Genomic DNA, 24,077 nt, shown 5'->3' on the forward strand with positions numbered 1-24,077 from the left:
CCTTCAGGGTGCCACACGGCTTCGCTTGTCTGGTGAGCTTGAAGCCAGAGTCCGTCTGGAGAAGATCCAGAGTTTTGGTTGGAAGTGTTGATCTTTAGCTCGTGAGATGTTCTGAGGGGGGCAGTGATTGCTGGAGGTGCAGGCCAGGAGAAGGTGGGGCCTGAGGGCGTTCCCGCGGGGCACAGATGGGATGGCACGGCCAGAGCAGGGCTGGGGGTGCCGCCCGCGGGCCGTCCACCCACAGCGTGGAAACCAGCAGTGTTCTGTACGGTTTTAAACCACTGTAGAAAAACAAAACCAAGTGGCCATCTGTGGCCACAAACCTGGAATATTGGCTGTCTGGTCCTTCCAGGCCACAGGCTGCTGAGCCCAGGTTGGAAGCGTGGTGAGAGCAGACGCGGGCGCACTGCCATCGCTCTGACAAGCGAACGTTAAACACCGGTCCCCTTCCCTTTTGTGTGCACCTGTAGTGACTCAGTCTTCTAAAGCTGCCGACGTCGCGGAACACGCTCCGTCCGTCAGGGAGACCGAGGAGGGACGGCAAGTCCCTGGGGTCGAGCAAAGTAACGGCCTTGGGAAGCCCACGAGGGAGCTCAACGGGGGTGTCTCCCCACGGGGGGGCTGGCCCCTGCCTGGGCAGGAGGAGGACAGAGGCGCCCGGCCCGCCACCCATGGCCCCTTGGCTGATGGCAGGGGACCCCCAGCATGTGCCCAGCCTCACGGTCGGACATCGCCGGAAAAGCGGCCCGCTCAGGGCACGGCAGGCGGTGACCTGGACTTTGACCTTTCCAGTGACAGCGAGTCGGACGCCCAGTCGTCCTCTGAAGGCGAAAGTGGGGAGAGGAAGGGCCTGGAAAGGCCTCAGGGCTCACGAGATGCAGGGAAAGTGGTGCAGCGGGGAGGCCCTCCCGGTCCGGGAGGGGAGAGGCCTGCGGGAGCCAGTCCGTGTGGAGAGTCTGCCCCGGGCGAGCATCTGGATGTGCAGGACGAGGACGAGCGGGACGGCCTCTGCGGGCTGGGAGGGGGCTCTGCGGACAGGAAGGAGGCCGAGACCGAGTCTCAGAACAGCGAGCAGTCAGGCATCACGGCGGGTGAGTCCCTGGACCAGAGTGTGGAGGAGGAGGAGGAGGAGGAGGAGGACACGGATGAGGACGACCACCTGGTCTACCTGGAGGAGATCCTCGCTCGGGTGCACTCTGATTACTACGCCAAGTACGACCGCTACCTCCGCGGGGACAGCCAGGAACCCCCCGACATACGCAAGATCGTCCCTGAGCTCAAGAGCAGGGTGCTGGCAGACGTGGCCATAATATTTAGCGGGCTGCACCCCACAAACTTCCCCATCGAGAAGACGCGGGAGCATTACCACGCCACAGCCCTTGGAGCCAAGATCCTCACTCAGCTGGTGCTTGACCCCGACGACCCCGACAGGGCCACCCACCTGATCGCTGCGAGGGCAGGTAAGCGCCCGTGCCCCGGTCCTGCCCGTGGTGCCCCCGGTGCCGAGCACGTCCGCGTCGGTCTCGGGTGACCGCTCTCCGAACGAGCATATCTGCTCGTTTCGTGCGGAGTTTTCAGAAGTTTGTTTCTGTGCCCGTGTGGCATTGTGTGGGTGTGTGCTGTGCACGTGTGCCTCCCGGTCACCGCCACACGCTCCCTGTAGTCGGGCTCCTTCTGGAGTGGGCGGCGCCCGCGGGTCAGGTGAACATGAGGGGAGCCCAGTTACCGGTCGTCTGGGTGCTCGGTTCAGCGGGTGAGAGGGCGGCTGAGCCTGGGTTTGAAAACCGGACACGGGTTCTGGCGGGGACCGAGTAAGTCAAAAGGGATCGAAACCCGAAAAGTGAAGATTAAAGTCGTTCTAGGAAAGTCCCTCTCAGATGCTCAGGCTGCAGGAATTTCAGCCAACAAAACGGGCCTCCCCGCCCGCTCTCTCCCCCCCAGTAATGGGCGGAGTCAGGAAAAACCACCTGGTTGCTAAAAGAAAAAAACAAAACAATTACCGTTTCTGCATGGTCCTCACAGACTGCAGCGTGGTGTTTTCTGAGCAGGGATGCCCCCGATGCTCCAGGCCGGGGCCTCCAGGTGGCAGCCTACCCACGGGGCAGGCTTCCCCATCAGGCCAGCTCTGTCCCTGCGTGCATCACATCCTGTTTGACGGTCGCATAAAGGGGCAGATGGAAGGAAGCTCCATGTTGGTGTGAAATGTTGGGAGGTCCTAACTGGGAGGGGGGCCGGCTCATGGCAGCCCCCGCACCCCGTGTGTGCAGTGAGCCCAGAACCCCCGCCTGGGCGCAGCAGGTGTCCCGGCTGTTAGCCATTCCAGGGACACAGCTGCATGCACGTCGGGGGACACTGCATGCCTCCCTCCCAGCCTGCACTGGGCCTGTCCATGCTTCAGTCCGGCTGTGCCTGCCCTACCTGGGCTACAGTGGGTGCAGGGGTGCTGAGTGGGGCCCTGAGCATCCAGCAGAGAAGCGGAGACGAGACGCAGCTGGAAGGGCATCTGGGCAGCGTTCCTGCAGCAGCAAGCTGGGGGCATTTGCACACATCAAGTGCACGGTCTCAGAGAAGGAGTCCTTGGGCAGCTGGCTGCAGGTCACGGGGGCAGTGGGAAACTCCCCACGGAAACAGATGGGCACCTCCTGGCAGGGGTGAGGGGGTCTAGCGAGACCCCACGGCGGGCCCCTGCTTCGTGGGGCGGGCCAGGCGCCGGCAGCACGGACAATGAGATCCCGGATTTGAGACACGTTGATTGTGGCAGGCAGAGTGATTCAGGGCTGCCCCTTGCCCGCGGCCAGGCTGGAGTGTCAGGCTGTCCCCCCGCTGCAGGCACAGAGAAGGTGCGCCAGGCCCAGGAATGCGGGCAGCTGCACGTGGTCAACCCCGACTGGCTGTGGAGCTGCCTGGAGCGCTGGGACAGAGTGGAGGAGCAGCTGTTCCCGCTCAGGGCCGACTACGGCCGGGCCCAGAGGTGAGTGCCGCGCCCGCTACCCACCTCCCTCTCCCCTGGGGTCCCCACGACCCAGGCTGGGCCCTTGCTGCCGGGCCGGCGTTCCCAGCCCTGCCGAGCACGCGCTGTGCAGAGTCGCTGCCCGCGCTTTGTCCAGACGGTGCCACGCGGCCTTAGGTCTTAGCAGGGAAGCTCGGTTTGCCTGCATTTCCTTCCTGGCCTTGGGGCGGTGTCGTGAGCCACGTGGAGGCTTCACGAGTGCCAGCAACGTGCCAGCGGCAGAGGGATGGTGAGGAGGGGAGAGGGGAGCCTGCCGGGCCTGGTGGTGCTGCAGGAGAGGCCCCGTCTATGCATTTGCAGGGGGAAGGCCTGTTCTGTCGAGAATAGCCTGAGAAAACACCTCCTGTTCTGTGTCTGAGCTTGTTTTGGGGTAAAGTTCGGAAGCGGGCGTCAGGGGGGTGGAGACCACAGGCCCCGGCTGAGGTTCCAGGCAGGTGCTGGGCATAGGCTTTCGCTTGCCGCCCCGCTAAGCGGCGGTTGCTGGGTGTTTGGGTCTGTTCCAGTGCTTTCTCGGCCCTTGTTCTGGTCCTGCAGGGAGGACGGCCCCGCAGCCTTTCCCGACAGGCAGGGTGCACTTCCGACCGCCTTGTTCCACCCGACGCCCGTCCACCCCAGGGCCCAGTCTGGGCCGGAAGTTCGCATCTACGATGCCAACACGGGCAAGCTCATCCGGAAAGGTGCTGTGGGCCCCGGGCCCCCCAGCTCCCTGGCGGTCCACACGGAACACTCCTCCTTCAGGTACATGAGCTTGGGGCGGCCGTGCAGCAGCAGGCGGCCCTCTGAGCCCCTGAGACTGCGCACACGTTGAGAGTGGACCAAAAGTGGTGCTGGCGGGACATGAAGTTGGGGTTTGCTCTGTCCTGCGTTGGGGCTGGGCTCACCCGCTGTGGCATCGGCCTCTTGCACAGTCTGTCCCGTCTTGGGCCCCGACCCTGGAACAGGTCGGGTCAGGGTCTAGCCGGTGAGATGTTCTGCGCACCCCAGGCACGCTCTCACATTTGCCCGGCGCTGTCTCTGACAGGCCGTTCCGTCTGCAGATTGGACCCGTGCCCAGATGTCGGCCCACCTCCCCAGCCCGACCCCATGGTGGTGGCGGAGGAGCCAGCTCTGGGCACCCCCTGGTGTCTGGTCCTGCTTCCTGCCGAGATCTGAGTGAGGGAGGTGGTGGCTGCTTGTAAACGGGAACGGAGGGGAGACTCTTCACTGGGTCAGTCCTGCGCTCCCCTGTCTTAAGTCTGAGGATTCAGGACACGCTCTTTGCCCGCTGGCACATTCTGTGTGTCGCGAGAGTTCGTTTCTACTGCTGAGATGGTGAGCTCACCCCACTTCTGCGGTCCCTCCATTTGAAAGGAGCCTGACAGGTGTGCAGGACGGTGGGGTTCAGGCCGCTGTCGAGGCTCTGGGGAGGCTGGTGTCGGGCCAGGCCATGGGGGCCGTCTGGGCAGGGCAGTGTCGGGCCCGGCCACGCGGGCACAGGTCTGCAGAGGTGAGGTCAAGGGAGCCACTCCCGTGAGGTCCGAGGTGGACGCCGGGGCCCAGGAGGCCTGAAGACAGGGACGGGATTAGCGGAGATCTTAGAGGTGCTTCTGATAAAGTTCTGGTCAGAGGCTGTTAGACACACTGATGGACCTTGGTGCCAGCTCGGCCGGAAGCCAGCATGGCAGCACGAGAAACGTGTGGCCCCGGAGCTGTCGGGGGCAGCCAGGGAGGCCTGAGGGGAGCCTCAGCCCAATGCAGAACCAGAGATGCGGTCCAGGTGGAGGCAGGTGTTGTGAGTGGACGCTCCAGGAGGGGAGACCGGGGCAGGAATGGGGGGGGGGGGTCAGGAGAACAGGACTCGGTGCAGTCAGCTGGCAGACCACTTACAGGTGGCCACCTCCGTGCTGACCGGCAGGTCACGGGACCAAGTGCACTCGTTCTGCTCAAGGAGCATAGACGGTTCTGCGCCCCCTTAGCCAGCGTCTCCCCTGGGGCGTGTGCCCCGGATCGTGCGGTGGCCCGTGGCCTGCCTCTTACGGGTCTGATCCTCCTGCTGACGGCGAACAGTCCTGGAAGCTGTGGTTGGGAGGCCCCGACACGGTGGCCCAGCTTGTGTGGAGCAAAGCCAAACGCAGGGGCTGCGGGGGCAGAGGTTGGGGTTTGAAGCTGTCGGCACAGCTGGGGCTTGGGACAGGGCCTTTTCAGCAACGCCGCTGAGTGTTGGTGCTGAGACACGCCCGGTGAACGTCAGTGCTAGTACCGCACGTGCTGGTGCAGGACACTGGGGTGCGGTGGGAAGGCACGTGGCGGGTGGGAAGGTGGGGCGTGAGCCCCGTGCCTGAGTCCATGGGGCTGTGGGATGCCGTAGTGCCAGCCTTCCCCGTGTCACGCTTCTTGGGGAGAAGGCGTTTACGCAGGCGGGGTGAGGGGAACGTCACTGGGGCGTGCCCGAGTTTCTTACCCTTTCTCGCAGGCAGTGCTGTGACCCTCTGTACTGATGTCTCCACTGCCAGGCTCAGCCAAGATGGGCTGCAAGGGGTGGTGATTCCCCTGCACCCTGGGCGGCTGGTGGTCCTGAGTCGGGTTTGAGGGGTTTGTGGACCATAGGACTGGGGTGGGGGTGTGTCCTGTCTTCAAAACTGTGCTGCAGCGGCCTCAGCCTTCGGTGTCCACGCACTTCCTCGTGGGCTGTACAGTTGACAGCCCCCCGAGACCGCCCCGCGAAGCCCCCCACCGGGCCCTCTCGGAGGACTAGCGCCTGACTTCGAGCGGAGCGGTAGGGCCCGTGCCGCTCACGGGGTACGAGCTGTGGGCCTCCGTCAAGCACCTAGAGCCCCCTCCTTGGAGAGGCGTGATGCCGCCCTTGGGATGGTCGTGTGGTTCAGGTTCCTTTCGTGGGTGACATTCTGCAGGGAGTTGTGGCGCGCGTCACGGGGCGGCGTGTGCGTTGAGAGCGCGCACGGCACCTGACTCACAGCTTCCGGTCCTCTCGTGGTGGAAGGAGGCCTGAAATCCACGCCGTACCGATGTTCACGTGTTCAGGTTCTTTAGAACCTGCTTTTCGTGCCATTGAAGGTTCAGTAGCAAACCTTTGAGTGAGTCGTAAGTGTAGACAACAAACGTTTGGAACGTTTCAGACTTAGGTTCAGAACGGTTTGGGGATCGTTCGGCCTTGCTCGAAATCAGTGGAAGGATGCCAGGAAATCCAGGACGTGGGAGAAGTGACGGGGTGTTGTCTGAGCACACGTGCAGGTGGGGAGTGAACGTGAATAGAGCGGAACGCTGCTCTCCTGGAACGCTGGCGGTCGAGCAGCACACAACTGCCCTTCTGTTCTGACGTGTGTGTGTGGCTTGTGTGAACAGTTTCAGATGACTGAAAAACCAGCGTTTCAGCTCCGTCTTCTTGGAGGAAAACACACTGAGCTGTGGTTTATTCAGAGGTGGCTCTTGGTGAAATTTTCTTTTTTGAACTTGGAAGCGTGGTTTCCGCCAAATGTTAACTGAATCGTTGCCGGTCCGTGTAGGTATGCGGAAGGTTATTAACAGCGACCATTGAATCTTACTAATCATGGAAGGGTGGTGGGAAGCACCGCTGTTTCCAGACCAACGTGTTACCCTGCTGTGGTCGATTCCATCAGGGGCAGCTTGAGGCTTTTTTAAGTGACTCTTGTCACCTTGTGTCAATTGTACTTCCTTTTTTGTGTGTAGGAAACCGTATGTTCTAGAAATAGCGACTGTCGGTAGAATTTATGGATAGTTCTGTTTTCAAAATTGACGAAATGACACACAGGGAAGGTGACGCCCATCTCAGCAGCAGTCTAGAACTCAGAGGAAAGGGGAACAGGAGGGGACCGGGCACATGCGCTCACGGGCATTGTGGGGTTGCTCATGACCCCATGCGTTGTTTCGTCTTTGTGGTCATAGAGTAAGGTCTTCCTTTCCATTGAGACCTGTTTATTTGATTTCACGTGCCCCACACGCCTCTGTCCGTAATCCTCCCGGCACCCGCGGCCACCCGGACATCCACACCCCCAGGCCTCGCAGATGGAACCGTGGGCTGCGGGGCCCCTGCCCGCTGCCCCTTCGAGGCTCTGGGCCCCCTGAACCTGTGTGTCCAGGGCTGCAAGAAGGAGGGCCCCGAGATCGGTGGCTCGGCGCCATTCTGAGCCTGGAGCCCCACGTAGACCCCATTGTGACAGGCCGCCTGGAGCTGTGGGCGCGGACACCGCTCCGTGCACTTGTCTGAGGCCCTGAGGATTGTGGGTGTCTGTTCTCTTTGTTTTGATGTTTTTGGATCTGGGCTGGGGACCCGCCTAGAGGTCAGAGCTCCTTGGGGCTCTCCCACTGTTGTGGATGTTCGCGAGGGCATTTCTTCTCCCCCGTGAGATACCCGTGTACAGAGCGCTCAGGGACAACGTGGGGTAAGAACAGGCTTCGTCCAGTTGTCGGGTGCAGTCTACCTCAGGCTTCCGCAGGCGGGACCCTGGTGGGACCCTGGGGTGCAGCGGTGAAGGGGAGGCCTGGTCTGGGGCAGGGGTGGGGCAGCCAGGACCACAGAGGAGCAGGGAGCGCTCGCCAAGCTGTCGTCAGACCTTCCCTCTCTCCCTGCAGGGATGGGGCCGGAATTCTGAATTCCTTTTTGTTTACCCATTGTTAAGGTGTGTTGTTAGTTGTGAGCATTTGGGGTTTTTTTATTAGAAGTTGTAGTTTGAGGTCACTGTAGACCCACAGGCAGTTGTGAGATGTAACAGCGGCCCTGTGTGCCCTTCACCCAGTTTGCCCGGCATCTTGCAAACCTGTAGGCCCGTCTCACGGCCTACTGGCCTGGCCGTTGTTCTGACATGGTCAGAACCTCCACCGGCAGGGGGCCCCTGACGCCCCTCCCCTTTCCACCCCCTTCCAGCGCGCCCCCCCACCCTTCTCACCGCCCCTCCCTGGGGTGTGGCGCACACAGGCGCTGTGTACGTGACCCCCACTCGCATCCGTCTCCACTGCTGCCGCATTGCTGGCTTTCTCCTCTTGGCTGCAGCGTCCCGCTGAGGAAGACAGCAGGGGCGTGTCTAACCTGGGTCCTGGCCAGGAAGGCTGCTCCCAGCCTTTGCGTCTGCTCAGTCCCTTTCTTCAGGACCCACGCGCAGGGGTGCAGCTGCTGGGCTGTGTGCGGAGCGTGTGGTTTTATTCAAAACCCGCTTCCTCTGGTGGCAGCGGTGCCTTCGTTCCACCGGCAGAGCAGGAGAGACCCTTCTCTGCACCGCTGCTGGCATGTGGCGTAGACGCCGTATGTCACCGCGGCCGCCAGACGGTGTGCGCCGTCAAGGGACGCGCTGTCCCGACTCGTGGGCTTCCTCAGTCAAGTGTGCGTGTCTCTGGCCCATTTTCCAGCTGGGTTGTTGTGTTGCGTTTAATCATCATCTATTTTTTAGGCACTGGAGCTTTGTGAACTGTGAGACCCGAAGGTATTTTCTCCTGCTCTATACCTTTGCAGAGTCTGGGAGAGCGGAAGCGGTTTCATTTTGTTGAATCAATCAGCTTTTATTTATCAGCCTTTTTCATGAATTCTACGTTAGGTGTCGAGTGTGCTGGCTCTGCGTGGTCCTGGATTCTGAAGGTTTGTGTCTTGATCTGGCAGTTTCGTAGTTGTACATCCTGTAGTGAAGGCCATGATCCACTCTGAGTTTGTGCACAGTGCGAGATTCTAGGGTGGGGGTCAGGTTTGTTGCCGCTCTGGCACCCGAGTCAGATGTCGGGGAACCTCTGTGCAGGTGTGTTCTGGGTTCCCCACCTGTTCCCTCGATCTGCACACATTTGGGCCTTTTTTCTTTACTTTTTTTTTATTAATTTTTTTTTTTTTACACATGTATTTGTTTTTGAGAGACAGAGCATGAGCGGGGGAGGGGCAGAGAGAAAGAAGGATACACGGAATCCGAAGGAGGCTCCGGGCTCCGAGCTGTCAGCACAGAGCCCCACACAGGGCTCGAACTCACAAGCCGTGAGATCATGACCTTAGCCGAAGTCAGACGCTTAACAAACTGAACCACCCAGGCGCCCGGGGCCTTTTCTTGATGTTAAGGTGAAACATTTTGTTTTTCACCTTTAAGTATGATGTGGTACCTGTAGTTTTTCTGTAGATACTTTTCCCAAATTGGGGGCAATTTCCCTTTCTTCCCATTCTTCTGTGAGTTTTTATCCTGAATGGATATTAAATTTTTCCAGATGCCTTATCTGTACTCATAGCACGTGGTTTTTTGTCTTTGGCCTGTCATTCGAATTCTGTTTCTCTTGTTGGCCAGTAACATTTCTTTCGCTGTTTTCAAGAGTGTTTTCCTTGTCTTGAATAAGAAGTTTGACGATGGAGTGTTTTAATGTGGATTCGGAGGTGTGTTCTCTTTGGATCCACTCAGCTTCTCGAATCTGGAAGTTTAATGTCTTGTCCAAATTTAGGATGTTTCCAGCCCTTGTTCTTTGAGGACTTTTCCAGTTCTGTCGTGTTTGTCCTCGTTCTGGGCTCCTGGACACCAGTACTGAATCACGTGTTCTTCAGGCTGCTCTTTCTTCCTTTTCAGTCTGTTTTCTCCCTGATGTGTAGACGGAGCCATTTCTCTTACGCATCAGGCTCTGTCCCTTTTGCCGTGACGTGGAGCCCGTCCAGTGCAGTTTTAAATTTTTATTTATCGGCGCGTTTTCGTTCTGACGCTGCCCCATGGCGCTTCCCGGCCGCGGTGGCTGTGCCAGGCCTTCTCCTGCAGCCGCGTGACCGGCGCTTGGCGGCCTGTCGAAGCCTTTTCATTGCGATGCTGTCCCACGTGCCCGAGAGTCCCCGACCTTTGCCCGCGCAGAGTGCACCTCCCCGGCTGTCCTCCTTCGGCTTGAGGTCTTGCTGTTCTTGGGAGGACAAGGGGTTTTCTTTCTTTCTTTTTGTTAAGTTTATTTATTTATTTTGAGAGACAGTGCACGAGCAGGGGAGCAGGGGTCGGGGGTGGGGAGAGAGAGTCCAAAGCAGGCTCCAGGCCATCAGCCCAGACAGAGCCCGACGAGGAGCACGATCCTGTGAACTGTGAGATCGTGACCTGAGCCGAAACCGAGGGTCACGCTTAACCGACTGAGCCACCCGGGCGCCCCACGAGTGATTTTCAGCTGAAGCCTGGGTGGTTTCACGGCACGTTATGAGAGCCTCGACCTTACTCAAACTTCGCATTTGGCTGTCTCCCCCTGGCTGTGCTCCGGCAGCACGGTGGACGCACCTGGCCCTGGTGGGGAGCCTGGGGTCCTTGTTGCTGCCGGGCCAAGGGGTCACCTCGGGTCACCCCCCAGGGTCGCCACAGACACAGGGCGGGTGGGTGTTCATGTTACAACCAGGTGAACGTCAACGTCTGACTCTGACACCTCCCAGCCTGGGGTGAGGGTCTCATTACTTGTCCTGGCCCCAGCCACCAGGGTCTCCACGGACACTGCATAGTCAGGGGGTGCTCATTACCGGCTGGCCCGGAGGAAGATCCTGACCCCCCACTCTGCATTCTCTGAGACCAGTGACGGGGGCATGGTTTGTGGTATTGGCCTATGGGAGAGCAAGTGACTGTCTGAAGCTTTCCTGTTCCGCAAGGGGGTCCCTCTGTGGGTTTCTCCTGGAGAGATCAGGCCACTCTTTGGGCTTTGTGTCTGCCCGTTGGTGTTTTGCGTCACTGGCTCCTGGCCCTCTTCCGTCAGCCCTCGAGTCAGCTCTCTGTGTTCCCCTGCCGGCGCCCCCAGGAGGATGGCAGAGGCCCAGCTGCCTTCCTGGGAGTAAAGTCAACTTGTGATTCAGAATAGACCGTGAATCTTTTGTGTTTCATTTCCTCTTGCATTTACGGTCTCGTTTTTGGGGAGCTCTGCGAGCAGCATGGCATGGGAGCCTTGCAGGTCGGGAAGAGGGAGCTCTCCGTCCTGAGGGTTTAGTCCACCAGAACTCCCCACGTTAGACGAAACTGAGCCATTACACGTTACCACAGTAAAAGAGCTGTGCGGTAACGTATTAGCTGCTTTCCAAACGGGAAAGGAACACAACGCTAAGAATGGCTTGTCTTGCCCTTTTGTGACTCTCTTGCTCCCACCGGCCTCTGCACCTGCCTGTTGTGCTCCGCCCTTTGATGGAAACACAGGAGGAAATTCTGCCGCCTCCCGTGTGGCGTGTCGTTGGTGAGGGGAGACGCCCTGGGGGCTGGGGGCCCTTGACTTACCGGCCGATTCGGTGTCTTACGAGATGAAGAGAATCACCCCCTTTCGAGGGATAGCGCCCGAGAGGTAGGCCGGCCGGCGCTCCCTGGTTACAACTGCAACTGCTTTTCCAAAGGGAGACCGTACGTGGCTGTTTTTGGTAGGAAGATTAGGAGGCCGTTTCCCACGGTCGCCCCGGGGGCCTTGGCTGCGGGGTGGGCGGCGGGCAGCGTGGTGTGGACGGCAGTGGCGAGGCTCCGGTGTCAGGTCCTCGTGTCTGTCCCTAACAAGTCCCCCTTTCGTTAGACACGCAGCCGCTGCTTTTCCGTGTTGTGGCTTAGACTTCGTACCCGCGTCTTCTTCAAAATCAGGAGGCTTGGCCGCGTCGTCAGTGTCTCAGGGAGCGGACGTGTTGGGCGGTGACAGTGGGGTCGGAAGTGTCCTCGTGCCCGTCTCGGGGCCGTGGCCCACCTGAGAGCGCGTGCTCCGGGCCTGCCACCGACACGGATGCGTGTGCCGAGGGCGCCGTGAGACGCTGCGCGGCCAGGCCTGGGATCGGCTCCACGGAAGAGCCTTCTGGAAGTGCGCACTGGTCTTTTGTGTTCGTGTTTGATTGATGGGCGGAACCGTGCGGCTGGAATGCTGGATCGCATCGCCTTCCCCGGTGCCCGGGTGGACGGCGCGCCGACTTCAGTCCCCGCAGCCTGTGTCTTCAGTTGGGCAGCTCATTCTTTCTGTTCTGGGCAGAATAGAGAGACGTGCTGCGTTGGTTTTGTTTTTTTTAAAAAACTCTTGCGGTTTGCTCGACCTTACTTTGAGGATAAGTACCTCTCCTGCTGCTTTCTAGGAACGTGCTCGCTAGCTCTTCACGTCTTGTCCTTCGCTCTGAGCCGAGGGACCCAAGAGCAGCGGTGCCGTGCCGGGGCGGGGGGGGGGGGGGGGGGGGGGGGGGGGTTGTGGGCGGGGTCGTCCGCTCTCAGCGGGAGGGAAGCACGCGGGGACCGTGGAGAGACAGGGTGGCTTTTCGTAACTAAGTGCCCTCTGTGCTTGTTTACGAGCTCCGAGTCGGGAGGCCGTGGAAGCGCCTCTCCTCACGCGGGCCCTGTGACGTTCGTTTCAGAGTGGTTCAGCCGCCACCACAGATGCTCGCTCAGGAGCTGCCGGACACCCGACGCGGAGAGCGGCCCGGCCCCGGCGGGAGGAAGCGACAGCCCAGCATGTCAGAGACCATGCCGCTGTACACGCTGTGTAAGGAGGACTTAGAGAGTATGGACAAAGAGGTGAGGCCCGCGGGCGCCGCACGCCAGGGGCAGGGCGCCCACCGCGCTCACGCTCCGCCCTCGCTTGCCCAGGGACGCTTCCGCTGGCGGATTTGGCGCGGCCTGGAGTGACGCGTCGGGGCGTCGGTGACCCCGGAAAGCCCGGCCGCGCCCCACCGGGGGTGCCTGCGCGCTCCCCCGACCCCGCCGTTGGCGAGGGCCCGGCATCGGGCGGGCAGGGCCGGGGCCGCCGGCGGCCTGCACTGCCCAGCGGGAGATCCGAGGTGACCTCCTGCCCGGGTCACGGGGGCTCTAAAACACAGGTGACGGTTGGCGGTTCACGGTAGGATCTTGTTATTACGCCACTAAACGGTTCTAGGCGACATCGGTGGCGTTTTTCTCTTCAGATCCTTAAGTGTGGGAATAGTAATAATAGGGCCGTGAATCCATTTTGGATTAGAGGTTAAATACGGTAGGGATCTCCGTTTGGGACAAAACAGCCAAAACTGCAGGTAATTTTGTCATCTGCCCGGTGCTTCATCCCCTGAAAGGAGCCCGTCCTGAGGCCCACTGGCCCCCAGGCGCCGTGACCCCTACTGTCCTCCGGCCAATACCCTCGAGGGAGGGGCCCCCCCGTTGGGGTTTCCGTGTGTCTGTAGGTGGTGTGCGGGCGGCATCAGTGCAGAAAGCCACGTCGCGCGTCCGAGTGAACGTGGCACCTTGTCACGCCCAACCGGCCTCTGCTTGGGACAGAAGCTGTGCGCCGGCCGGCCCCACGGCCGCCTGGGTTTCTGCTCCGGCACCGCACCGTGCTCCGTGCTCGTTGCCACCGGTGGGAGGGCCCGTGTGTAGAAAAGCACGTTTTAGTTTATCTTCAGTAGGGCAACGTCAGTGGCACGTTCGGTACAGAATCTTACCGGGAGCCCTCGTCCCTTTCCGTCGCCGGTTTACCTTGCGGCGCTTGGAGCCTGTCTGCAGGTGTGTCGATTCCCTTTCTTGGCCGTTTTTTGAATATTTAGCTGGTGGAGGTGCTTTTTTATTGTTGTTTCCCAAGCGTTTTCTCCGGAAGAATTTCCTCAGCGCTGCTCTTTGATCTCTGGGTCGATCCAGGCGGTCACTGACCCCACAGAGACCTGGGGGAGAGGACCGCTGGCGCGTGCCTCCCCCGTCCTCCCAGCCACCCTGCAGACGCGCACACACCAACCTGCTAAGTGGTGACAGCTACTTTGGTACTTGTTCCAGGGCAGGGGACGTCGGAATCTTACCGTGAAATGAAAGTGCTACGTGCAACTTTCTGTCACTTTGAGAGAAAGGAAAGGGAGACTCCGAGCCTTCGATCCGGCTCCTCGGCGGTAGGAAGTGGCAAAGGCCAGAGCAGCCCGGCACTTGAGAGCTGGTGAGCCCCGGGCCGCCGTGGCGGTAGAGGGCCGCGTCCCATGAGCCCCACAGGGAGGCAGGTGCCACGCTCGGGCGCTCACACTCCACCTCCGCTCCTCTTCCCCGATTCCTGGTTCTGGGCAAGCACGGCGGGCCGGAGGCTGCGGGGTTTAGGGGTCGGAAACTGAGCGGCGGGGAAGCGAGCGTGCGTGACCGTGCCCGTGTACGGCGGTGTTCCTGCCCAGCACGTGGCCGAGGCTGGAGAGACCTTCCCGCGCGCCTGGCTGCTGGGGGCCCCGGGTGGTCTCGGCAGCTCTGCGCCAGGCCACACGGGGACGTCCTGGGCAGAGTGTGCCCCTGATAGGAGGGATACCCTGGTGTCAGAAGATGCCTGTTGCCGCGTGTGCCCCCTTCTCCTGGAACACCCACGTGCCCAGAGCGGGCCTCAGAGCCCCGTTGTCGGGCGGCAGGAGACGTGCCTCTGGAAAGCAGGCACGCTGCCTCCGGGGACGCTGGTCTTGGGCTGCTGCTCCGTGAGCTCGAGGCGGAGGCTCTGAGAGTCCCGCGTGGGCTTGGCCGGGTCTCGTGAGGCGCGCTGCCCTCAAACGGATCTGGGTTCGCCATCGGGAGCGGGGAGCAGAGACGGTGAAAGGGGGAGATGTGTGACGATCGTGCTGCACACGCAGGTTTCAGAGAGTGTCACGGGCTGCAAGGCGGTGGCCGAGGTCTCTGGCCTGTGCCGAAGGGAGGGAGGGAGGGTGATGCTCCTAGGAGACTCTGAAGTAAATCTTTGGAGAGAATCCCGGACGGCTTCCCCAAACCTGGAGCTGCTTGTGATAGAAGGGGCTCTTGTCTCTGCCGCTGACGTGTGCGACTGCTTTTGTTTTCTGGTGGTCTTTGTCCTTTTGAGATAATTCAGGGGGGACTGCTGTTCACCGTCGTTCTGGTTTCCATAGAAATTGGTACGCATTAGAGACTTGGGTGGCCTGCTTTTTGTGCATTCGTTCTCGGATTTATCAGGAACGTTCAGTTGAGTAACCGAATGTCTCTCGTATCAGTTCATTAGTGGCTTATCTGCCAGTACTTACTTCAAATACTGTTAGGTTCTAGGAATTGTGAAATCTGCCTCAGGTCCCCTGGCAGGATTCTGTACCCTCAGCAGGCCACTGTCTTACTCAGTTCAGTAAACGAAGGTCCCAGTAAATAAGACTGACCAACATGAGCTTCCTCCGCTGTGACCACCCACTCCGTGTCCTGATGCCCCCGTGCTCACCTGTGCACTCAGAGGCCACTGTAGTTGTATTTTTTTAGTCCACTAGAGGGGGCTCTTCAGACGGCCTGTCATCAGCATGGACAGGTGCTCCGCAGCCAGGGTGTCCCAAGGTGGGGGTACATCAAAGGCACTCAGACACAACCTCCAGCCCCCAGCAGCCCCGGTCCCCTTCATTCTGTCTCCCATTTTGTCCTGCCGGAGCTCCACTCAAGTCACCCAAGAGGCACAGCTCACCGGTGACAAAGTGCTCTAGCTCCTGCAGGGCCCGCCCCTGGGCTTTTGTCCTTGTCATGTACCAGACATCATGCTGGCGTTTCAGACCAGCATCCTTGCAAACCAGGGTCTGAGACAGAATCTTCCGGTTACTGTTTCCAGACGGTCCTAAAACCACAGCAGCGTCCCTCAGCCACGGCCTCCCTTTCCGCAGTTTTGGTCCCACCGCACTCCGGCCACAGCATCAGAAAGTCAGCGGCAGCCTGATGGCACGTCGCACGCCCCTGTCATTTACCTCCCCCACGTGACCACGAGAGGAGGAAGGGTGGGGAATCTACGAGAGACACGCCGCGTTCAGACAGCTGTTCTCACAGCGTCACCACACTCGTCATGTCTTACTGTTAGTTTCTGTTAACCTCTCCCTGTGCCTGGCTTGTGGACGAGCCGTGTCGTAAATGCACGTGTAGGGTTCGGGCGTCCACGGGGGGTTTGCACTGTACCTGCACGGATGAGGGAGGGACTGCTGAATACGCATGTCTAGCATGCCCCTTTCTGTTTCCAGTCAAGTCCTCGCCGAATGGTTATACTTTGTGTATCGTGGTTTACACAGCGCTTTCTGCCAAAGCTCGGTGACCTCGCCGTGTGCTGTGGTTCAGACTGACGTGCTGGGCGCGCCCGCCCACGTGTTCATGCCGTGGCAGCAATTCTGTGTCATGCATAAGACGGCGAGCCTTACTTTCTGGTACGGATGCCGTGGTTTTGTGGAACGTGTAGGTTTGTTTCTGATGAGTACGCGCGGTGGGCTCACACCTTTCCTGCCTGTACACAGTGGTCCTTTTCTTGAGAGGAAGTGGGGCCTCGGGCATGGGCGTGCTGGTGTCTGGGGCGTTAAAGGGGGGGCCCATCCGAGCTAACCGGAGTGTCCCCGGGAGCCACGTGACCCTGAGAGTCCACAAGATGTGTGCACCCTGGTGTCCATCCATGTGAACGGTCTCACCCATTTTATCGGCGGAGGAGTCGCACGATGCTGGGGCGCTGCCGGGTGGTGACCTCAGCCTGAGGCCGCACACCAGCACGTTCCCCCTCTGCTTCGATGCTTCGCTTGGTGCGGGACTCGGGCATCAGGAGCGGCTTCCCACCCCCAATGGCAGGTCTGCCCCATCTGGCAGCAAGTACGTATTCTGAATAAAATAGGCACCTTGTCCATTGGCTTCAAAATGTTGAGATGAAGCAGCTTTATTCCAGAAGCTCCTCAGGACCCCAGCTTTGGGGGCACATGCAGGTGGCTGTGACACGGTTTTAGTTGTGGTTGTGGTTGGTCAGTAATGCACTCGTGTTTTGTCCAAAGCAGGACCCACAGGGTTAATGGAGCTCTGTGCTCTGCCTGTAAGTCCTCGCAGGGCGTCGCGCCCTGCGGGAGTCTGCATCACAGCCTTGGGTTTCAATAGGCGAGCTTTAGTCACGTGTGTGTTTGTTTGTTTGTTTGTTTGTTTTTTAACATTTATTTATTTTTGGGAGACACAGACGGAGAATGATTGGGGGAGGGGCAGAGAGAGAGGGAAACAAAGAATCCAAAGCCGGCTCCCAGCCGTCGGCACAGAGCCTGACGTGGGGCCTGAACCCACAAACCGTAAGATCATGACTTGGGCCGAAGTTGGACGCTTAACCAGCTGAGCCACCCAGGAGCCCCACATGTGTGTTCATTTTAAGCAAACACACAAGGGAAGTGCAGAATGGAGGTCTCACTGTCCGTTCCGAGGCTGATGAGCAGTTTTTATGGTGGGATGTGTGGGCTGTGGCTCCAAAGTAGAAAAGTTCCATCCTTCAAGTTAAAATGTACAACAACTTATTTTGAAAGTTAAAAGTTCAGTATCCTATTAAAACAAAATTAGCTTAGAGTCAGATAAGTAAACAAAGCGTTTGCCATATGTAATCAAAGGACCAGTCTGTGATGCCCCAGCACACGTCTGAGAAGCACAGGGAACACTGTGTGGGGAGGAAGAACAAACCAGCACTGGCCCCAGTGCTGGCCCAGGTGGGTGAACCCCTGCCTCCCACCCCAGCCTCCCTGGCCCTTTGTGAGGTCTGCAGCTAAGGTCCACAAACAGGAACAGCAGGGCCCTAGGGGCGCCTAGCCAGCTCAGCCGGGAGAGCATGCGGCTCTTGATCTCAGGGTCGTGAGTTCGAGTCCCTCGTTGGGCCTAGGGCTCACTTAAAAAAAAAAAACAAACAATTCCTTGGAGGGAAGAAGTTGGTTCATGGAAGTCAGCACCATGCAGCAGGGAAGGCCAAGCGATGCTAGTGGGGGTTTTGAGCATTTTTTTCTCCTGTGTCCCCGGCTCTGGCCCTCATTTTGGAGGGATGTACGTCTCTCCCCCAGGCTTTGCTCTGGGTCAGCCCCTGTCATGGAGCTGTATTGCCACTCTGGAGTAGGCACCCAAAACACAGAGGGTCTGGGGACAGGAGCCTGTGGCCCAAAGCATATGGAGGCTCCCTTCCCTGCCTCTTAGCCCCATGGGTCACCCCAGCCACACCATATTGGGCAACAGCTCAGGGTGCTCTGAGAGAAGGGCCCCCCCGGTCTGTTCAGGAGCCAACCCGGGCCCCAGGCTCACCTCCAGGAGCACAGACACGGAAAACACCCTGAGAGGCTTGGGAAAGACAGCGTCCACGGAAGCTGAGGCGGAACTTTCTGTCTTATCCACTCTGATCAGGCTAAACCTGCTACAGTGCACGCGTGTATTCCCAGAGATGGTAAGAGGGTGCAGTATTGGAGCGTCCGGGGCACAGTCTGAGTGAGCAGCAGCAGGCACCCACACAAGCCAGCCCGGACGTCGGGCTCTGGAGACCAGCACCTTAAGGCATCTCAGTGGCCATGCTCCCTGGGGAGAAGGGAGCAGCCTTGGAGCGAATGCAAAACGACGAACGACGGTGGGAAATTCAGAACTGGAAAATACGCTGTCTGTACACTTGTCCCCGAAACTGGCAGGAGACAGTGCCGGTAGGAGGAGGAAAGGGCCCACGATCAGGGCTGCAGCTGCCACCTGAGGCAGTGGTCAGAGCCGCGGGCACATCTGGTCGGCATCAGAGCTTCACTCAGCGTGCGTGCGGGCCGTCCGAGTCCCACAGAGGGGGAGGAGACAGGCGCGAGACAAGACTCTTGGAGGAACGGTGCCCGAAAACCTCCAGGCTTTGGTGAAAGGCATAAATTTACTGGTTTCTGATGCTGTAAACTGGCTGGCCCGTCGTCGGATTTCCTGAAAGCGGAGTCACGTGGTACACCTGTGTCTGCTCCCGGCTCCCTTCTCCCCGGGGCCACGGCAAGCTGCGTGGGAAAGGCCGCGTTTGAGAAGGGCCCCGCGGACTGCGTCTGGAGAGGAAGCCCCAGGCAGGGACATGAGGGCAGGGCGTGTGGTGGGATTTGGTTTTTGTTGGCCAGAGATTACTCCGAGAGTTACTTGAGGCTAGTCACGCGAGGCCAGTCCCGGGCGTGGTTGAGCCGAGTCGTGTGGGTCTGATCCGGGGTGTCTGATCCCGGGTGTTGTGCGCGCGCTCTGTTAGCGGTAAGTTCTTGCAGAGGTTTAGCTGCTTGTTTTCACGACAGCCTGGGTCTTTTCCTCTGTGTGCAGCCCTTTGGGTGGCGAGGCTCGCCTTACGAGTGCACAGCCTGGGCAGCCTCACGGTCACCGCTGAGCGTGATCAGGCACAGGTGGGGCAGGGGCAGAGACATCTCGGTAACTTTTGCCAAGTGACCTTTCTGTTCACACGCTTCCATTTGGAGCAGGTACTCACGGACCCACTAACACAGATAAGAGATTCAGGGATCTCCATGGGCAAGCAGGCTTCCCAAAGTCTTTCAGCAAAAAAACCACTGTGAGCGAATTCCTCGTGCCTTAACGTGGGGTCCTGTTGCGTTCTAGGAAGCAGCAGCTCTGTAACTAATGTCATGAGCTTCCCAGGGATCTTGAGATAATTAACAAATACTGAGCTTTAGAAACAACACCTGAGGTTGAAGACAATAACGTGAAGATAGCTTTTTAATACTAGGATAGTGTGGACATACATCCCGATTTATTTCTCGTGTCCCAGACTGTCCTGTACACTCCATGAGGTCAGTCTGGGAACAGGCACGCCACACCGAGGCCACGGAGAAGGAGCTGTGGCCGGCGGCCGCGTGCCCGGCTCCCGGGCCGCTGCAGCCCAGAGAACGGCAGGCTTTGTCCAGGCCTGGGCAGGCTGGGGCAGAGCACGTGGGCTTGGGCAGCGCTGCCTCTGTGCCCTTTTCTCTGCGTCATCCTGCGGGAAAGTAAAGCTTAATGTGTCTAAACACCATCTCAGTTTCATTAAGAGAGAAGGTCGCCTGTTGGAGTGACTGGGAAGCTTGCGCTTGCGGCCGAGCAGAGATGTGCGCCTGTGTGGCTGGTACCTCGTCCGGTCATTTAGAGTAGTCCGTTCATACGTGTTTCTGCATACGCGTCTCCCTCCATCCGACTCGCGACTATCCCGAGTCACCAGGACGCAGGGTTGTCCACCCCTAGTCCCAGCCAGCGCATACAACACGGTCACTTTCGCATGGCCCACAGGGGATTGTCCGGGGTGTCGGGTCCCTGTCTCTGCGAGTTCCGCCCCGGAGCAAGCAGGAGGGGTAGAGGCACGTGCGGGACCCATGCCTGTTTTGCAGGGTCCCCACTCCTGGTGGGCTGGGCCGCCCACCTTTCCAGGCGTCTGTTCTCCCACACCGTCCCCCTCAGCTGCCTTAGGTCTCCTCAGCTCCTCGTGGGCCTGCGTCTTCGGGTGAGTGATGGGAACAGTTTCCAGGGTGTTTGATGTGATCTGTGTGGGCCTTTTGTTTGAGAGACTTCAGTAGTTAATTCGCCATAAAATGAGGTTTTTGTCTTTACACGCTTGTTTTTCAAGTCTTTCTTAAGATTCTGAAATATGTATTCTAGCAACTTTTAAATAGTATATATAAAGTAAGTGTATATAAATAGTATACATAAAGTAAGTTCGTTGCAGATTACTGGTTTTCAAAAAGTGCGTAGTTACTTTTTTATAAGAGAAAGCCCTGGAAAGGTGTCCATTGTTCTGAAGCAGATACGTCTATGTGAGTAAAACAGAACGAGGGAGAGCAAGTTGAAGCATAACTTGAGTACGACCAGATTCTGACATGTATCCACAATTTTAGCTTGGCCGTGCAGGATGTTTCTGAACCTTCCAAACACCTGGCAGAGCGGGCACGCGCGTTGGTTGGCCGTCCGCCGCGCTGGAGGAGCGAGGAGACTTCTTTCCGGTCAGCGGCACTGCTGACGCTTTATGGGTCACTTCGCGGCCTCCGAGGCAGTGATGGTACTTTGGTGGTCAGACCTAAAATACCTGATTTTTTAAGTTCCTGTCTTTCTCTTGAAAAGGTATGATGCAGAGTCAAAGGCCTGAAATGTTTTCAGAGGAAAATTTAATACTAACGATTCTAATAGATTCGTGCATCAACACGGAGTACGCGCAGCCAAGTGAATATAGCGGTGACGCCTGAACGTAGCTGCTTAGAATTAGCTCTGTGCTTTCTGCTAAATTCCTTTAGCTCAAACCCCGTGTGTCACCTCTAAGGACCTTGCAGTGAATAACCTGTTGATGAAGCTGTTGCTTTGTTTAGTTAGCTGTCGCTACACTGTTTCTGTATTTGATCGAGACCCGAGACCTGCATGTGAGCTCCTTGGGAGTATGTGACCGACGGATCGCGGGTCTGGGGTTGAAGCTGCTCCATGTCGGAACGTTCCCTCTGTCAGTCACAGGCTTTGTCCCTCGGTGTCCCTGCGGCCTTGCGGTCCGTGCAGAGCAGTTCACGGCCCCGTGGGGGTGCCCGCTGCCTGGGAGGGGAGGCGTGAGCAGCCCCGTCCCCGAACGGGACTGGCGGGGGGCAGGAGGGCAGGCCCTTGACCCTTTTTGTAAGGAGAGGCTGCAGTTGTCCAGCCTTGCCGGGAGGTGGGTCGGGGCGCCACCCAGTTGTTGGTGGGAAAAATCAAAGTTTTCGTGAGTTAAATATGTCTCACCACCTGCCTTTCCTTGGAAAGGAATATTCTTTCCTGGAATAAGCTGAAAACCTGGTGTTTCTGAATTAATGCATTTTTTAAAATTTAACGTTTAAGTTGCCATTACATCCCTGTAGTTCCAAGTTCACAAAGTCTAAAAGCTGCCGTGAGAGCACCGTCAGGGTTCCCACAGACCCCGCTTTCCCCCTGGCTGTGGCCAGTGCCAGGTTCCTGCGGCAGGTGGGCTGGCTGTTGGGGAAACGGCGCCCTCACACCCAGTGGCTCTTGTCCTACCCACCGGCCCATGCTGAGCTGTTGAGACTCGTCCAGGAAAGCACAGCACTCCTCTGCTCTTGCCCAGATGTGTGGGGGCCACACTGAGTGGCTCCGACACTGCCTGGACCCGCACACCCACACCCGTCAGATGCCAGGCACGAGGGGGAGGTCCCGGGTTGTCCCCCATACTTGTGACCGACCAGCTGCGAATCGGGGTTCCATCATTTGCTAGGGCAGCTCCGGAAGTCAGGGACACTCTTGCTTACGCTGAGTGGCTTACCGTGTCATAAAGGATGTGACAGGACACAGGGGAACGGCCAGATGAAGAGCCCGCTGGGTGAGGTCCCAGCGGGTCCTGAGCGTAGGAGCTTCTGTCCCCATGGAGTTGGGAGCGGGCCACCCTGCCGGGACGTGGGTGCATTCGCCAACCCAGGAGCTCCCCGCACCCCGCACTTTGGGGATCTTTGTGGAGGAGGCGTGATGGGTCATGAACTCAGTCTCCAGCCCCCTCCCCTCCCTGAGGACGGGTGTGGGGCTGTAGGCCCCAGGCGTCTGCTCTGGCTGGGCTCTGGTGACCAGCCCCATCCAGAAGCCCACCTGCAGTTGCCTCATTAGGAAAAAGGATGATGCTGTCAGCCATCAGGTTGAAGGGGCTTGGGGGCTCTGTCAGGAACCAGGCTCAGAGACCAATAAGCATCTCCTCCTGTTGTACCCACTTTAAGCAGCTTTAAAGATCAGATAAGGGGCGCCTGGGGGCTCAGTCAGGTAAGCGTCCGACTCCATTTTAGCTCGGGTCATGATCTCACGGTTCATGGTTTCGAGCCTCACGTTGGGCTCTGTGCTGACAGCACGGAGCCTGCTTGGGATTCTCTCTCTCCGTACCTCTCTGTCCTTCCCCTGCGCACGCGCTGGAACTCTCTTGCTTTCTCTCTCAATATAAATAAGCAAACTTAAAAAAAATACTTTCAGATGAATGAAAATAAAAACCAACAAAACATACTAAAGATCAGATAAACTTGTTAAATACTGATCCAGTTCAAGGTCGTAAAAATGTTACTGTGTTGGCTTACAGGATTTTTGATACCACTGCTTTTTCTGAGTAAAGTTTCTACAAGTTTCTAGGACTCTGTTACTCAGGTATTTGGCGGGGGGGGGGGGGGGGGAACATCTTCAGCTCTGAGTCATGGTACTGAGGGCTGAGCGACGCGTAGTGTTAGTATGGTCTTCTCCAAACTCCACTTTGTGCCGTTTTAAATAAGTTGACGTTACCATCTTGACACAGTCTGGCACTTCTCAGGCGTTCGTCCGGGTGTTCAGGACGTCACAGAGGCGTTGCCTCAGAGCTTTGGAACCTGGGAGTGGAGTCCAGAAATGTCTGCCTGCCGGGCTCGGCTGCTGTGACCGCGAATGGGTCTTTGAAAGGCTGGCTGTGCTGCCCGTGGGCTGCGCGACCCCCAGCCCACCCGACGGGGGGCCGCACAATTTCTCCATCACATATTAACTTAGAACCAAGAAAAAGAACAGTATCAGCTGCACCAGTGAAGCATCGCTTTCTGAGAAAACAGTGTTCCAAGAGCGGAATTGGAGGCGGGTGCTCGGAAACCCAGAGGAATCGGCACGACGCGTGACGTGTCTGCAGTGGCCGTGTGCTGTCTCCTTTTCCTTCCCTTCTTCTCTCCTGTCCACCTGATTTTTATCTCATCCGGTGTCTTTGCTGAAAGAGTGGTGGATCTGAGAGAAAGGCACGGAGACCAAGGTCAGACAGGTGGAAAGCAGGACCCAGTCTAGACCCCATCTTCTGTCTCCAGGCTCCCCCGAATGTGGCGTCACTGCTCCTTCCGCCATTCGACGGCTGTTAGGAGGCAGCTTCCATCCCCTCGGTGGGCGTCCCTGGGGGCCCGGCACTCGGGTTGCTGGGCAGCCGACCTCCCCCAGGCTGCAGGGGAGCAGGGAGCGCTGACCCTGGGCCATGGCCGTTAGTTCCCGTCACCCTCCCGTGGCACGTCCGTGAAGGTTAAACGTGAGGTCTGTGGGAGAAAAGAAGCGCCCTGGAGCAGGCAGGGGGACGGACACCCTCTGTTGAGCCTCTGGGGACACAGCTGGGCCCCACTGGCAGCGGCCGCCGTCCCCCTCCCCAGACTCCAGAGTGCCTCCTGGAACGCAGTCGAGTGCGGCTTCCCGATCATGAGCATTTTAACAGAAAGCTTCGATTCTTCACCACAGCGTTCGTCAGCGCACCGGAGAGAGAATCCTGTTAGAGTCTTGCCGCCGAGAAGTGACTGTCGGGCTGTCCGCATGTCCTGCCCCAGGGTCACCCTTGGGGTCCTGGGATCCCAGGAGGGCCCCCCCCCCTCCCCCCCGCTAGAGGGACGGCCTGGGCCTTTTCTGCTTTCTTGGCCCACCTCACGTGCCAGCTGCAAAGGTCCGGGCCGTCACCCATCTCGGACTCGGCCTGGCACGCACCTAGACTCGCA

General features: G+C 58.7%; 1 protein-coding gene across 4 annotated transcripts in view; it reads left to right on the forward strand.

The window, feature by feature from the left end:
- CTDP1 (CTD phosphatase 1) overlaps window positions 1-24,077 on the forward strand; it is a 56,874-nt gene that overhangs the window by 20,668 nt on the left and 12,129 nt on the right. For 2 of the 4 annotated variants that reach the window (XM_086683292.1, XM_086683291.1), the window contains exons 8-11: window positions 471-1,460; window positions 2,830-2,971; window positions 3,514-3,748; window positions 12,300-12,459. In XM_086683292.1, the coding sequence (XP_086539418.1) occupies window positions 471-1,460; window positions 2,830-2,971; window positions 3,514-3,748; window positions 12,300-12,431 (1,499 nt within the window). In that variant the 3' untranslated portion in view covers window positions 12,432-12,459. The remainder of the gene's footprint in view (window positions 1-470; window positions 1,461-2,829; window positions 2,972-3,513; window positions 3,749-12,299; window positions 12,460-24,077) is intronic. The other 2 variants (XM_086683290.1, XM_086683289.1) reach the window with 1 other exon arrangement.

The sequence above is a fragment of the Puma concolor genome, chromosome D3, assembly GCF_028749965.1.
Source record: "Puma concolor isolate L17-30 chromosome D3, mPumCon1.1.hap2, whole genome shotgun sequence".
Taxonomy (NCBI): Eukaryota; Metazoa; Chordata; class Mammalia; order Carnivora; family Felidae; genus Puma; species Puma concolor.